This window comes from Copidosoma floridanum, unplaced genomic scaffold (genome assembly GCF_036245765.1).
Source record: "Copidosoma floridanum isolate Cflo_tuat_1 unplaced genomic scaffold, Cflo_Japanese_pri ptg000019l, whole genome shotgun sequence".
NCBI classification, from domain to species: Eukaryota; Metazoa; Arthropoda; class Insecta; order Hymenoptera; family Encyrtidae; genus Copidosoma; species Copidosoma floridanum.
The window spans coordinates 5814103-5828814 of NW_028321896.1; the positions used below are offsets into that span (position 1 = coordinate 5814103).

Below are 14712 nucleotides of genomic sequence, written 5' to 3' on the forward strand. Positions count from 1 at the left end.
GGGAAGAGGAAAGTTTATTTTTAGTATGACTTTTTTTCTCCCCGTACAGTTTTTTTTTACTTTAGTTACTGTTTTTACTCGTTGGTAATAAATAATTGATTGAGTATTATTTTACTTCACTTTAATACATATTTTACATTAAATAACGTTAAAACCGAAATCCATGATCCACGTATAATCCATAAACATGACTTAAATTTTCCGTCAAGTATAAAAAAACCTTACCTACATTGTTTTTTTTTTTACATTAAAGTGAACTGGCCTCAGAGAGACATGCTCACTATTCTTACCTACATATATTGTAATGACATTTTAATTTTTTACTTCTTATTTATTTATTTAAAAAATGTAAAAGATGTTGAATTTTGTACAAAGAACAACTATAATGAAATTCCAGGGTGCCGGTACGAGGGCAAGCGCTACCAGGAGGGCGACCCAGTGAGCACCGCGGAGCCGTGCCTGCAGTGCCGCTGCCTCGAGGGTTCGCTGCGCTGTCGATTGCGAGTCTGTCCGCGACTGCCGCAGCCCGAGCCCGTGGGCTGCCGGCTCAGGCCGCCCAGTGACAACGCCTGCTGTCCCGAGCTCATCTGCGGCCCCGAGGAGGGTGAGTACCGACCGCGGGCGCCCGATGGAGGGACAAATCGATACGGGCCAACCGGTAACTTTGCCCGCAACTCTTTGCAAATCGATCACGCCGATTACCCATTTCAACTGACAAACGCACCCTTGGCCATCCCCCTCGGTTTTATTGGAGTGCGGTGCAGCCCACCCCGTCCGACGGCAGATGAGGCTGACGCGCCTCAATTGGCGGAAAATCCATTTTTCACACTTATTCGCTTCGAAGTGAAGTTTTCTCTCTTGTCCACCTTTGGGTTAAAGTTAATTGAATTAAAGATAATTAATCCTCACGACGCGTACATGAGGACACGGTCTTGCAGCGCGTGGGGTATGACAGTTTTGAATGAGCGTGAGCCGAGCGCAAGCCAGCGTTTGCGAGTCATCGGGGCGAAAAAACGATAAGGGCACGGCAAAACATTCAAAGGATCCGCAGAAAATTAAAACGGAGTTGGAGGAGAGAGAGAGAGAGAGAGAGAGAGAGAGAGGGAAGGAGGGTAAAATTTTAATTAAAAGAAAAACGCGCGCTCCGCGTGATGATATCCCGTTTCACAAAGCGCCACTCTTACGTTTGTTTTTCCCCGTCCAGCCTCTCTCTCTACTCCCGATTCCGCAGTGGCAGTGCTCGTTTACTCCACCCCTACTACGGATCCACTCTTTGGCTTTGACATCGTCGCAGCGCACTTTTCTTTAATTATTTGTGCCCTTGGGTACACGGCGAACGGTGGAAATTCATTATCGGGGATCTCATTGAGCTACCCCCGCGTAAAACAACAATAAGGGGCAACAGTCGCAATGACAGGCAAAATACAATAATTTACAAACGATTGCGAATTGACTGCTAAATTTATGCCCCCCCCCCCCGCCGGGGAGGATACGCGTGGATAAGAGAGAATTTTAATCGGATGGTAATTGCTTTTTCGTGCCCAGCTTTCGTTGTTCGATCCACGATCGCTAACACGAATTGGTTCAGGCATTGATATGCCGCGTTGCTCTGGTTTTCCATAAACTGACTTTATTTCGTACAAATGTATATGGATTTTACAAGTAAAAAATTCATACGATTTTTTATTTTCATGTAAAATCGTCAAATGGGTGTAGAAGTGAACGAGAACATCCTTCATCGATCGAAGACGGCCCTGGTTCAGCACCGCAAGACGGAAGAAGGTAATTTTCATTCGATACGATTTTTACAGCGATTTACGGTGAAAAAGCCCACAAGCCCGTAAATACCGCAAAATGAAAAATTGCATCTTCCAGCCGTAAAAATAATCCCCCCCCCTAACGATCTACCTGGTCATTCATTTTATTACCACAAAAACTCCCCGTAAAAGAAAGGGCCATCAAAGGGCCATGCTCCCTCGCGATATAGTCCTCTTTGCACTCGCGTGCCTATACGCGCACACGGATGTAAAACACGAGCCATTAACATTGGCGCGGGTCAACTTGTCTCGTTAATGCACTTGTGTCGTTGCTGCCGATGTCGGGTGGACACAGGATGCCTGCACGAGGGCGTCCGGTACGGGCCGGGCTCGGCCATGATGGGCTCGCAGCGCTGCGAGTACTGCTACTGCATTTCCGGCGCCCGAAGATGCATCCGGCCCAAGTGCCTCCTCCCCCTGCCCGGATGCGCCCCCCTGTACGCGCCCCACTCCTGCTGTCCCGTGGCTTACAACTGCACTCGTGAGTATACACCCCCATGCATATACATATATATATACACGTGTGTGTTGCTATTGTGTGTACTAGATGGTTGCTCCGTTGCTCGTACATTAAAATGATTTTTTTGTGCCATATTGTGTCTTTGTTGAAAAAACGTACATGTGCGAGTGAGTCCGCGTGAAGCACTCACTTTCCGAGTATATCATAGAATAGATGTTGGCTGGCTCTATCGGGTTTAAAGAAGAAACAACAAAAGTTGACGCAAGAAATGTTTGAAAATATTTCGCGTTTCCGAATGATCCTCGTGATGAATTTGGTTTTAACGACTTGCAATTTATAAAAGCCGTAACTCAAGAGGATAACTGATGTTTGCCTTAATCTCGACGGCAAAATCCTCCCTCGTCCAAACACAGATCCACACGCAAATATATACACAGCGGGTGGTAAGGAGGGGGTGGAAGAGAGCGAGCCAACCAAACGCGGCGAGAGACGAGGGATGATTAATTATGCAACGTTATATTGTAGCGATAAATATTTACATTAACATTCACTGCATTATGATTGTTTGTCACTCGGTGCGCCGGGGACTGGTCTTCCTATCTGTTGTTTCGCCAGGCCAGGTCGACTTCTCGACTACCCTGGCGGCCATCTCGGGAAACGGTAAGTGCTGCTACGTTCTTTCCATACCTTTACGTATAGTATGTGCACGCGCGTCCCTCTTGACAGCCAAGTGGGAAAACCTCGCCCGCGTGTCTGTCTGTCTTTACTCTTCGGCTTAAAGGGGCTCCCTGCACTCGATGCTATACCCCTTCTTAGAGAATCGCATCGCGTTGACCTCACGAGACGTTTGCACTCGCTACTTTTTCATTGGATGATTTTTTAATCCTCACACGTGGTAGTGATTGACAATATAATGTACCTATGATTTAATACTCGTTTCACCATGAAATTACAATTATTTTTATTCTTACTCGAATATACATTTTTTTTTGTTTCCCCGCTCTGAACGAACCAACCCGCGAATCTTGAATAAACGGATTTTATCGCGTGAGTCATGCATCTTTTGAGGTGGGGAAACGTCACCCGAATTATTCGACGAGACGTAAATATAAAAATCCCATAGATTTAGCACCTAATTTGGTTTTGATAAATACTTCAGTAGTGGCCTTAAAAATGTATTGGTCTTTTTCAAGTTGCCGTTAATGTATGAATTTGTGGGATGGCAGACATAGTGCCATTTTTATTACGTTTTGCATAGAGTGGAATTGAATAACAGTAATGTGATTGAAAAGGAGCAAAATGAATTCCTGTTCAAATGATCGATTGATCAAAATACCTTTGTTTCCAAATCCTTATTCAAATTTCATACTCTACATTAACCGTTGATCTTTCCGTTGATTACGAGACAACATCAAACAAAACAATTTTACGGTAACAACTTCAAACAAATAACAATTAACAAAGAACGAATGTTGTCGCACAATCAGCCCCCCCCCCCCCCCGAGTAAAGCCAGACAGACACACGTGTACTATTTTATAACTTACAACATGATGTGCACCAAACACACAAATGTATAACTGTAAATTGTCGGGCTTGACTTACACCGACAACAGGCTGCCGTACGAGTCATCGGACTTACCAGGAGGGCGAGATGGTGCGCGACATAGCGCGAAAGGCCACCTGTGACAATTGTTTCTGTGCCATGGGGGCCATACGCTGCGTACCACTGTCGTGCGCTCCACCCCTGCAGGGATGCAAGCCGATCGTGCGAGAAAGCCAGTGCTGCCCGTCCACCTACAACTGCAGTGAGAGTCACGTGTTGCTATATACTTTGATCAACGTATTGATTTTCCTTTGTTTTTTTCAACTACCCTCGTTTTACCTTGAAACGTATTTATTTTTAGGTGGCACCATTGAAGTGAAGGCGACGCAGAATTACGCCTCGTACGCGTTCATAAGCAAGGATTACGCCAAGTTTCGCAAGGAAACGAAATTTTACGTAAGCCCCGGCCTTTGTTTCAATTAAAAATTTTTAAATTGATTATTCGTTCAATTAAAAAAAGTTCGTTCAAAAAAAAGAAATACCTCAAAAGCAGGCCCAATCTCCGCAGTAAATTTTTAGTTTCTTTCTTCACATTCGCGTTCTCGCGATTTCTCGTATACATTTTATATCATTGCCATTTGGCCCCGTCACACTTTGCTCGTGCTCTCTCGCACAAATTACACACAATCAACCATCGAACGAAACTCCAACTGTATATATTAGCCATTGAAAAATCCATCCAAGTGGCACCTTCAATTGGCTCATTATTTTAAATGATAAACCTTTGAGCCTCCGCCCGGATGCTGGAGCGCCTTTGTAATTAAGACACGCCCGAGCAAGCACCAAGTATCTCCCAACGGAATAAATTGTACGCACTCTTAAGAAAAAAACTAGCTAAAATCACGGTGGAGCGAAATAACCGTATACACTTACACAAGAGAGCAGAGAAAAAGTAAAAAAAATGTAGGGGCATAAAAGAAGAGAGGAAGAGGGGGCGAAAATAGTTGGAGCTCGTTATCCCAAACAACTTAGCAAATGCTGTATATGTATATGTATAGCCTGCGATTCACGACTCGGCGCTACTCGTGCAGACGAGCGTCGAGGGCCGGGGTCACCGGGTCGTAAACGAGGTCCTCGAGTCCAGTGGAGTCACGGCGCCGGAAACCATCACGGACAACCTCGCCGTGGCAACCAAATCGACGCAACCGGTAGCTTCGCCAACTCCGGGACAGCTCGCGGAAACGGAAACTATGGACAACGAAATACCCACCGAAACCGCCGCTCCCGATTACCCAGCCAGGCAGCCCACTGCCGTCACCTCCGAGGTACGTACATTTAATATACTCTAGCCCGCCTACCCTTTTTTCCCTTCCACCGTCCATTTACCAGTATTGTATACGTCCGAAAGTTTGACGCAATTGGCCGTTAATAAATCGGTTGGCTCATGAATATACCGTGGCGTGTACCCCCAACGCCTAGACAGTGTCTATCCGTGAAATAGAAAAGCTTCGCTCAATTAAGACTGATCCGTAGTACTCGACGATGGCAGCGGACACGCCGAGCTACGATCAATCAGCGGTAACGACGCGCGACCCGATAGCCGCAACCAACCAAGCCGGTGACGAGGAAGATGATAACGGTGGGGCGTCGACTACGTACTCGGATGTCGAGGATATTTGGCCGACGAGCACTGCGTCGGAGTGGACGACCACGACGACGATAAGCGAGGCTCCTGCCACCAGCGCCGCTGATGAGACGTCATCGGTGACGGTGGATGAAGGCGCGACCGCAACCACTACTGGAAGCCTCCTCGTCGTCAGCGGCAGCGCCCCGATAACGGAAGTGCCGCCCTCCGACTCTACCCCCGTTATCGCTGAATCGAGCGATGACACCGTTGATACCAATACTACTACTACTACTACTACTACTACTACTACTACCACTGTTACTAGTCACAAGTAAGTGCCATCGTCTCTACTTGTAATTTTACAAAGTGTATTAAGGTACGAGTTTTTATTTTTTTATTTTTTTTTTTTTTTTTAAATTGCAATTTGAGCTCTTCACCAGGGCTCGAGTGACTCCTTGGATTTTTAACGAGCGATCGGGCACAATTTTCGCGATTACCTTGCATATATATACTCGCGATATTGAATTTCCACGCTGTAATTTGATAAAAGGAAAATGAGAAGAATTTGGTGTGATGGGCCTTTGATCGACAAATTGACTTTCAGCGACAGAGTTCGTCTCGAGAGCCCGATAAAGTCAACGACTATCACGGATCTCGAGGCAAGAACGACGACAACGACGAGGAGCACTAGCTCGTCATCACCCACATCATCATCGAAGTCGAGTGCATCAAGCAAGCCGGCGTTGATGACAAACACTCCCCCGACGACGACGGCCTCCACAGGCGTAACCCCAACAGCAACGAGCGGACAAGCAGGAAAAGAAGTAGAAGAACCCGCGAGGAATCAGACGGGAGGTAGCGCCGACTCGTCGCCCGGGAAGGAAAAAGGGGAGACGGGTCCGTCGACCTCGGTGCTCGTGCCCAACGACATGCTCGTGATGAACGTCACCGTCAGGACTAACGTGGCCGTGGGACACCTGCACGGCGTCGACATCCATCCCATGGGCAAGCCCGTCGCCCCCGACATCGCTGCCATACTCAACATCACGAACCGGGCCAAGGGCGAGGACTACGACTACGACTACGGCAGTCCCACGCTGCCGCCCTCTTTGCCCAACGTCAGGTGAGTACTTTTTTTTTCTTCTTCTATTGTTTGTCGATTATTTCATCCAATTGGTCTAACGAGCCAACTTGTATTTACTTCTTAAAATTACTTATTTTCCATCATCGAAATTGTTCTAACCATACGATGAACAGACTCTTTTGATGATTATCTGTGTGGTGTGCCGTTGTCTGTTTTATTCGTCCGTAAGACCTGGGATGCGAGAAAAAGCCCAGATTAATGTTGGAGAGTAACAAATAGCCGGCACATTATAATCTCACTTGGAGGGGTGGGCGCGCGTAAAAACAACCGTCCGAGAATATTCATGCAACGTAATAAAAAGCAAACGGAGGCAAATCTCGTTTGCATCAGTAAAAAGGTTTAAGGAGCCGCGCACTTTCGAGATAATGTCAATAATTAGCTGCTGATAAATGGCAGGGATGGGGTGGACAAGTTAAGAAAAAAAAAAAAAAAAAAAAAAAACGCAAGTCATTTACCAAGGGCTTTCGCGCGCGTTTCGTTCCGCAGGATAATCCCTTTCGTAGCCGCGGATGCCCTGGTTAAGGACAAGAGCGACGACGAGGTACCAGCTGCCGTGACCGGGTATCCGGCGAGCGCGGCTGCGGTCCCACCACCGGACTTGGGCCCAAAGGACGCGAATTTTTACGACATTGTCACCCAAGAGAACCGATTCAGCCCGCCCGAGAAAACGGAAGGTTGGTGCTTTTACAACGTTATTCAATTACTGCGTGTTTCAAAAATTAATGTCTTTAATCACAAATTTCACCCTTGACCGATCTCATGCGGTGATACTTTCTTTCTTATTGTTCAGTTAGAGTTTCCTTCTAACCTTGACAGAGTACATTTTTACAAAGTATCATGATTCCTCAGTTTGGAAGCATTAATCTCGAGAAGCAAAATATCTCAAGTGAAATAAGTGATCAAGATACGTTGTTCCACGTCTGCCCCAACAGGTGGTTTCGTGCCCCGGGAGCCACCGTACTTTGACCCACTTTTCCACGCTTCGAGTCTAAATTTGGAGATCGGCACCGGCGTCACCGTCGCCCCGGAAACCCACGCGGCTCCAAACTCGCACAGGAAAAATGACGGTAAATCCTCGTTCATCGATAACCAATGATTGTGCTCGATAGTTCGTATCGTTAATTTGTCCTCTGTCGTTTGTAAAAACAAAAAAAAAAAAAAAAAAAAAAAAACCACCAGTCGTGCCCAGCCACTGTCTTTACGAAGAGCACGAGTACGGCCACGGCCAAATCCTGCCGAGCAGAGCCGTTTGCGCGACCTGCATCTGCTACTACGGGGAAATCGTGTGCTCGAACCAAAAGTGCCCCCAATTGAAGATCGGCTGTCGGCTGGTCAACAACCCGAACGACGACTGTTGCAGCAAAATCATCTGTGGTAAGGCTTATCGTTATCTCCCTTCAATTTCCTCACCATATATCATCCCCCTTGTTTTTGTTTGTTTCCTCTTTAGCCGACGACGACGTGGAGTCGCCCACAGTCGTGCTGGACCGCGTGGACGCGACGGCCGCGCACAGGCACGAGCCGACCGTCTCGGCTGACCCCTTCCGGGACGTGATAAAGACGGAGCCGGCGCCCGACCTGCCCTCCCTCATCGGCGACATGATGATGCCCTACCTCGCGGACCACACCAGCCCGACCAGCTACGCCGTAGCTCCCCCATCGGTCGGCGACAACGACACTCCCGCCATCATCACGGCAACTTCCGCAGCTGATCGGAACCTCATCAGCCCGTACGAGCAGCCCAGCGGGGGTGAAAGTACGGGTGGATGGGGGGAGAAGGTCGGTGAAAGCGACTCGTCGTTGTTCTCGCTGGACGGCGTCTTGGATCTGTTTTTCGGCGAGCCGGTAATCAACGAGACGACTACGAAAAGTTCGACGACTGCAAAGACGAGGACGAGGAGCACGGCGCCGAAAACGACGATTGTACCCTCGTCGTCCTTCGCAACGGCGCTCGAACCGACCACGACGACGGAGGCGAGGGTCGAGGACGACAGAGACCCCGGAGGGGGTTTGCTGAAAGTGTCGGGCTGCAACATATACGGGCGTATGTACGGCCTCGGGCAGGTCATCACGGAACTGTCGGCTCCGTGCCTCGAGTGCAGATGCACCGACCTCGGGGTGCAGTGCAAAAGCCCGACCGACTGCTGAGCTCGTGTGCACCTTTTGCATGGATGTACAGAGTCTCCCCCCCCCTTTACCGAGGTGTCGTCGCCTTCACACAAGTTTACGGGTGTGCTCTCTCTTATTTTTCTCTTTTGGCCCGCGTGTACGTACGTGAGCTGGCGGATTGATTTGCGGGAGGGAAGCTCCGAGGTCGAGATTTTTCGCTGGGTGTTTTTACGGGGGGAAAAAAAAAAATAGAGATAGTCGACTCGATTGAACGCTCGAATTTCGATTTGGTGGAGGGACAGCCGTAGAATCGATGTAATAATTTATCCGAGTTGACACGGGGTAATTTGATTTTGAATGCCGTATAGGTGCACTTGGGTCAATCGGGGGGTGCTTTCTTTCTCTCCGATTCGAGGCGTTAAACGGGAACGTCGAGGTAAAACGAAAGAGCGGGCGGAAAATTTGCTAAGTCGATAAGCAGGACAAAATTAATTAGTGCCGGGCTGCGAGTGACAACGCGCCGTTTTCCCCAAAGAGCCCGTGTTTGGGGATGACGTTAACAAGCCTTTCGGTAGTTCGAGTCGGCGAACGATCGGGCGACAAGTGGGGGGGGGGTGTAGGGGGGACAGGAGAAAAAGAGAGAGGGCGGGACGGAGGCGGATCAACGCGGAACTTTGGAAACATGACAATGGGGGACGTGCCTTATTAAGAGGGATTTATACTCGTTTTGAGACTGATGAACTTCTGGCTGATGCGATTCTCGAGGAATTTCCTTGAGCGCTTAATTCTCTCCGGTGGAGCGAGGGAGGGAAGAAATCGAGTTTCGCCGCTCGACGATGTTGCGCGCAAACTCGTTGATTGTTGCGAAAATTCTTTCGGGCCGGTACGCAACTGTACACGCACGTGTCGCTTTTTCACTCGAATTCATACACGTATATATGTATATGTAGTTTCAAATCGGCTCTTTTGCTATGTCGATTTAACTTGTAACGTGCGAATTTGTTGCTGGATTCCTGTTTCTCGTTTAATTTTTAAGCATAGTTGGACAAGTTATATAATATATATTTCTTGCAATCTCAGACGTCAGCGTAGATAATAAGTGTGTAGGAAGAATACGTGTAATCGAAAATCGAAGAGACGATCTCAACATTATACTTGTGTATCAGAGTATATAGTAAATTGATGCATTCAGAGTACATGTCACAAAAGAGTCAAGTTCCATTGAAACAGAATCAGCTGGCAGATCTTCACGAGTGACAATCATATGTAAAATGTATGAATGGTAATATCATATTAATATCATAGTTTTTTTTTTACGGCAGGCAATTACTCGAATGAATTAAATTACGGAAGTTAATACCACCGTCAAATAAAACAATGAACAAAACGTACTGTCACATTAAAAATAATTTGTGTGGTAAATGTATATTAACTTTCATCCTTATAGTTGTTTATGATTCATCGTCTGTCGAAATTGTCACGATTAAACTGAAAGTCGTAGCTGAGAATGTCACTTGAATGAAAAATGTATTTATTAAACTTTTATCGTTAACCATTTAAACTAGATTAAAAAAGTATAAAGTATTCGATCAACGAGGGGCTGTGCACTCTCGAAGTCATTAAAAAAGACTTGAAAAATCTCAAAAAGACTCCAGAGTGCCCCTCGTCGATCAATCAAAGAAAAAAAAGAAAAAATCACAATGTTTGCAATGAGAAAATAAAATGTGTATCCCATGATGTTTCCCCACTTGACGCATAAGCTGCAATTGTGAAATACAAAACTTACTGCATTAAAAATAAATCGTACCCTCATTCGAAACATCAAAACTGTATACAGCATATCCTTTCCGCCAAAAGTCTCGTGACGGGGTGCCAAAGATAATCATTTGAGCTGCGAATAAAGACACTGGATTCATCCCAAGACTCGTTTACGTACACCCATAAACAGCGAGGCTGGTAAAGGCTTGTGTACAATTCCCTACCAACCAACATGGCACGTTTAATAAAGGCCCTCGATGTTTCCTTCTCCCGGTGGAGGCACGAAAGCAACTCCAGCCGCCGTAGGTACGGTACTCGTGTGGGTATATACGTGCACTGTATACACCCACACCTTCTCTTCCTGCTCTTGAGCGCTGCTCGGCTACCGCCTTGTACTCTATCTCCGCTTTCCTGCAACAGACGTATACACAGGACACAAAAGCCCGTGGACAGGAAGAAGGAAGTCACTATATGGTCCGGAGGAGAAACACTGGGTGTACATATAGTAAACATAGGTGCAGAGAAGCAGCGGCCAAGGAGGAGGGAAGGAGGCGAGGAAAAGACCCTTTTGTCGGCTGGTGCTTCTGCTGTACTGCTCCTTTTGTCCCTCGTTATCGGCGACGGCCGCGCGGCCGAGGCTCTCCTGTCTTCCCCTGCTGCGTCTGTCGCCGCTGCCTTCTGTCCTTTATCTTTCGTTAATTCATTATTCCCAGGGACAATGGACAGCTGGAAACATGGGCCCTGTGGAAGCCGCGGAAACTCTTGCTGTGGGATTAGCGATTAACCCACGTGGCACGTTATGGACTCGCGACCGAATCCCACCCCCTCCCTCTTTTCTTCTCCTACGAGAAGGTGTCAGGTATGTGTGTCTCCGCAGGGAGGCTCCGGCCTTCTAACGATAATATATCTCTAATTGTTTTTAACTTTTTATTTCTTTTTTTTTTTTTTTAATTTTGCATAACGAAGAGTCTATTCTTTATACATTATTTCATACATGGTTCTTACTTCAAGCTTTCTTGAGGTTTTTGCGTTGTGTCTTTGCTTTCGAATTTCTTCTCAAATATCTGTCACATCGTATACTTATACTTGTTACATGTGATTATCTCTTTTATCCAATTCTCCGCAACCAAACAAGTATTGTCTTTGAGGGTTAATATTTTGTCTCATCTACATGTCTATATTTCAGTTTTCTACCCATTTCACATCTGTCTCTGAGTGTCTCTGTGTATTGTACATACAACTTTCATTACATATATGTATTTCCGAGTCTTTAAAAAGTATACATAAGCCTATTGAAACCAAGCAAAACTAAAAATAGTGGTGAACAAATCTATTTGCTGTCTAAATTGTATTATTTGTGTCTCTTGTCTTTGTAACATTCTAAAAGTCTTTTTTTTTTTTTTCCCATTTGTATCCATGGCAAAGAATCAAGGTGATTGTATGTCAATAATCTGTGTATTCCAGTGTATACCTAGCAAAGTCCTCTTTCTATTACTACGAAACCTTGTTTTGTGCCATGGTTCTTTCATTTTGGAAATAATGTCGTGCATAAGCAAAACCATACGGTTTAAAATTAAACAATATTCCGAGAAATTGGTGTGTTTGATTACAATGGAATCTGCGTTCCATTCGGGCGCACATTCCGGAGTTAACGAGGCTTCTACTGTTGCAACGCGATGACCACGCAGCCACGGAACTGTACACGTGTACGGACAGCGAAATTTATAATTGAGAGGGACCCCGTCGCAAAGGCTCTTTCTCTCTTTGCTACCTGCACGCAGTGAGTTTCTCTAACTTTGTTTCAACCCCACGCTCGTTGAGCTAAAGCTAAGGGGGGGAAAAAGGGTTTTTCGTCTAACGAGATTGCTTGTGGCTTATGGAACTTGAATGGATTTCATTTTATTAGGAAATTCTCGCTTTGACAATGTGTGGCTACGTTATTAGTTCAAAATTCTTGACTTTGACGGCTATGATGGTGGCGGTAATGACAACGAAACGAGCAGAGTTTAATTATAGCTGCTTCAGCGCTATTGCTTTCTCAAAAATGTCATCTCTGAAGATTGTACATCGACTGAAGAAATTGTGTAATATGTATTTTTTTTTTTTTTTTTTAATTGTCAAGGAAACTAATTTGTTGCATATCCACCACCTAAAATCGTTGTGTCAATTATTTAGATTTATAAATAAACAGTTTAATCCCTACGAAGGTAAAATAAATGTTGAAGTAAACGCATTATAGTGTAAGCGTATTATGCAACCTCGATAAATCCTACCGTAATTAGGCGAGCTAAACTTAAAATTTTCCACTTATCACGCGCTTCCATTTGGCTATAAACCATCGCTTAGCCCTTAATCTTCGTATTACGAGTCTCAGCATTTGCGTTTATTGGCCCACGGGTTTATGCCTGCATCTATGTATATGTATGTATATATATGTACACCATTGTCGGTAAATTCGCTTTGTAATCCCACGTTCGGTCCTTTATTATCGAGGGAAGAGGGAGGAGAATTGGTTTTGTGTGCGTTGAATGTATAATGGATTCATGATGACCCACGGAAAAGGTACTTTAATGGACATTGTGTTACGAAATTTGTTTATTCGTTTATAAATGTACTATAGAAATTCAATTTATATGTTTTTCGATGTCCTTACCTTTCATTGATGCTGAATAAAACATGAGCTTCTTTTTGGTTTTTGGAATTCATGAGTTTTCGATCTAACAAAATAGAAAAACAAAACAAAATTTAATGTTTATTTGTAACTATCGATCGGAATGAGTTCAAAGAAAAAGATGAACGATGATTGGAGGTCATAAATAAATTTCAATTTTGTTATTCGTAAAAAACTTTTTCGTGAAAACATTTATTTTATACTCGAACACAAATAAAAAATATCAGTAGGTATTGTTCAAATGAATCGTACGTAAGAGTAAATTGTTTTACAACAACATTGTTTTTTTCATTTTCAGACTCACGTGTACGCATGCATTCGTTAAGTGCTTTTTTCACTTTTTTGGCAGTACAGTATTATACGACGAAGGGCACGAAAAGTTTATTTTTATTATACACATTTTTTTCAATACCTCACAACTGTGTTTGAAAAGAGCTTGATTTTTGTTTTCCCTAAAAAAGTGTTCACGTGAAATAAATTTTTCCTCGTGCGAGAAAAAATATTTCCATCCGTTGCATATACATCTATCCCTAAAAAGGTACTTATCGTAATACATTAAAGGATTTTTGTTTAAACATTTTTTTTATTCGTCTTTAACGATATCGTAATTAATTTTTTTTTTCACATCTTGTACATCGCGAAACACTTGCATTTTCATATGTCAATATATTTATAATTTCTAAAAATTTTCTTACAAATGACTGCATCGTAACTTGAAATATAAAATTTTTTAACCCATCAATTTTGGTATACAAAGATTTCGCATGTTTTATTTTTTGTTCACTCTCACCGGCACTTCGCACATCGATCGGTATACATTTTTCAGCGCACACACGTATAGCTTCGTTACGACGTTAAAATCGATAATTTTTACAACTAACGCAAAAAGCTTCATCCCCCGGTAACTTTTTACAAATAATGTTAGCACTAATCTGTTTATTCTTTTCTATATTACACTATAATAAATGACTTTGGTTTGTTCGTACGATCAATTTTTATATATTGTTTCCAGCGCGAATAACGTTTCTTTTCCCCGGAAAAAAACCTCAAACGTGCGGTCTTTCCAATACTAACTATACATATTTAATGAACGAGAAACATTTTCTTTATTACACATTCTTAAACACCCTCTAAACTAATGAGTATGTACGTATGCGTGTGTGTGTGTGTGTGTGTGTTTTCTACATATTGTTTTTTTGTATATTAGTTTATCTGCTTTTCAACTCAACGTGACATTACATAAGAGTTCAGTGTACCTATTTCCAAAATCTTCGTAAAAATAATTTATTGTTAAGTCGACCGACGAAATTTCACCCGAGCTTACTTCTCACCGTTTTATTAAAGACGTCAAAAGTCTGCCGCAGCTTAAGCAGATATCCAAGCACGTTTGCGTCCACGTATCTAATTATACAGTATCAGCTTTGTTAAAAATCACGCGGGGTAGACGAACGCAGATTACCCTCTTAATTGCAGCTCAATTTAATGAAAAATCCTAAGATTGTAAATGGTTATCGTCAAGTATTGAGTTGTTAATTTTTATTTTTGTTTTTTCTAATAATTCGAGACAAATCGCATTAACAAT

General features: G+C 44.1%; 1 protein-coding gene across 1 annotated transcript in view; it reads left to right on the forward strand.

The window, feature by feature from the left end:
- LOC106635766 (uncharacterized) overlaps positions 1 to 8740 on the forward strand; it is a 36976-nt gene extending 28236 nt beyond the window's left edge. Inside the window, exons 2-13 of the mRNA XM_089592519.1 lie at positions 398 to 658; positions 2113 to 2298; positions 2893 to 2937; positions 3892 to 4083; positions 4183 to 4277; positions 4880 to 5146; positions 5355 to 5779; positions 6053 to 6571; positions 7079 to 7266; positions 7525 to 7659; positions 7772 to 7966; positions 8043 to 8740. Coding sequence (XP_089448645.1) covers positions 398 to 658; positions 2113 to 2298; positions 2893 to 2937; positions 3892 to 4083; positions 4183 to 4277; positions 4880 to 5146; positions 5355 to 5779; positions 6053 to 6571; positions 7079 to 7266; positions 7525 to 7659; positions 7772 to 7966; positions 8043 to 8740 — 3206 coding nt within the window. The remainder of the gene's footprint in view (positions 1 to 397; positions 659 to 2112; positions 2299 to 2892; positions 2938 to 3891; positions 4084 to 4182; positions 4278 to 4879; positions 5147 to 5354; positions 5780 to 6052; positions 6572 to 7078; positions 7267 to 7524; positions 7660 to 7771; positions 7967 to 8042) is intronic.
- The last annotated feature ends 5972 nt before the right edge of the window (positions 8741 to 14712 follow it).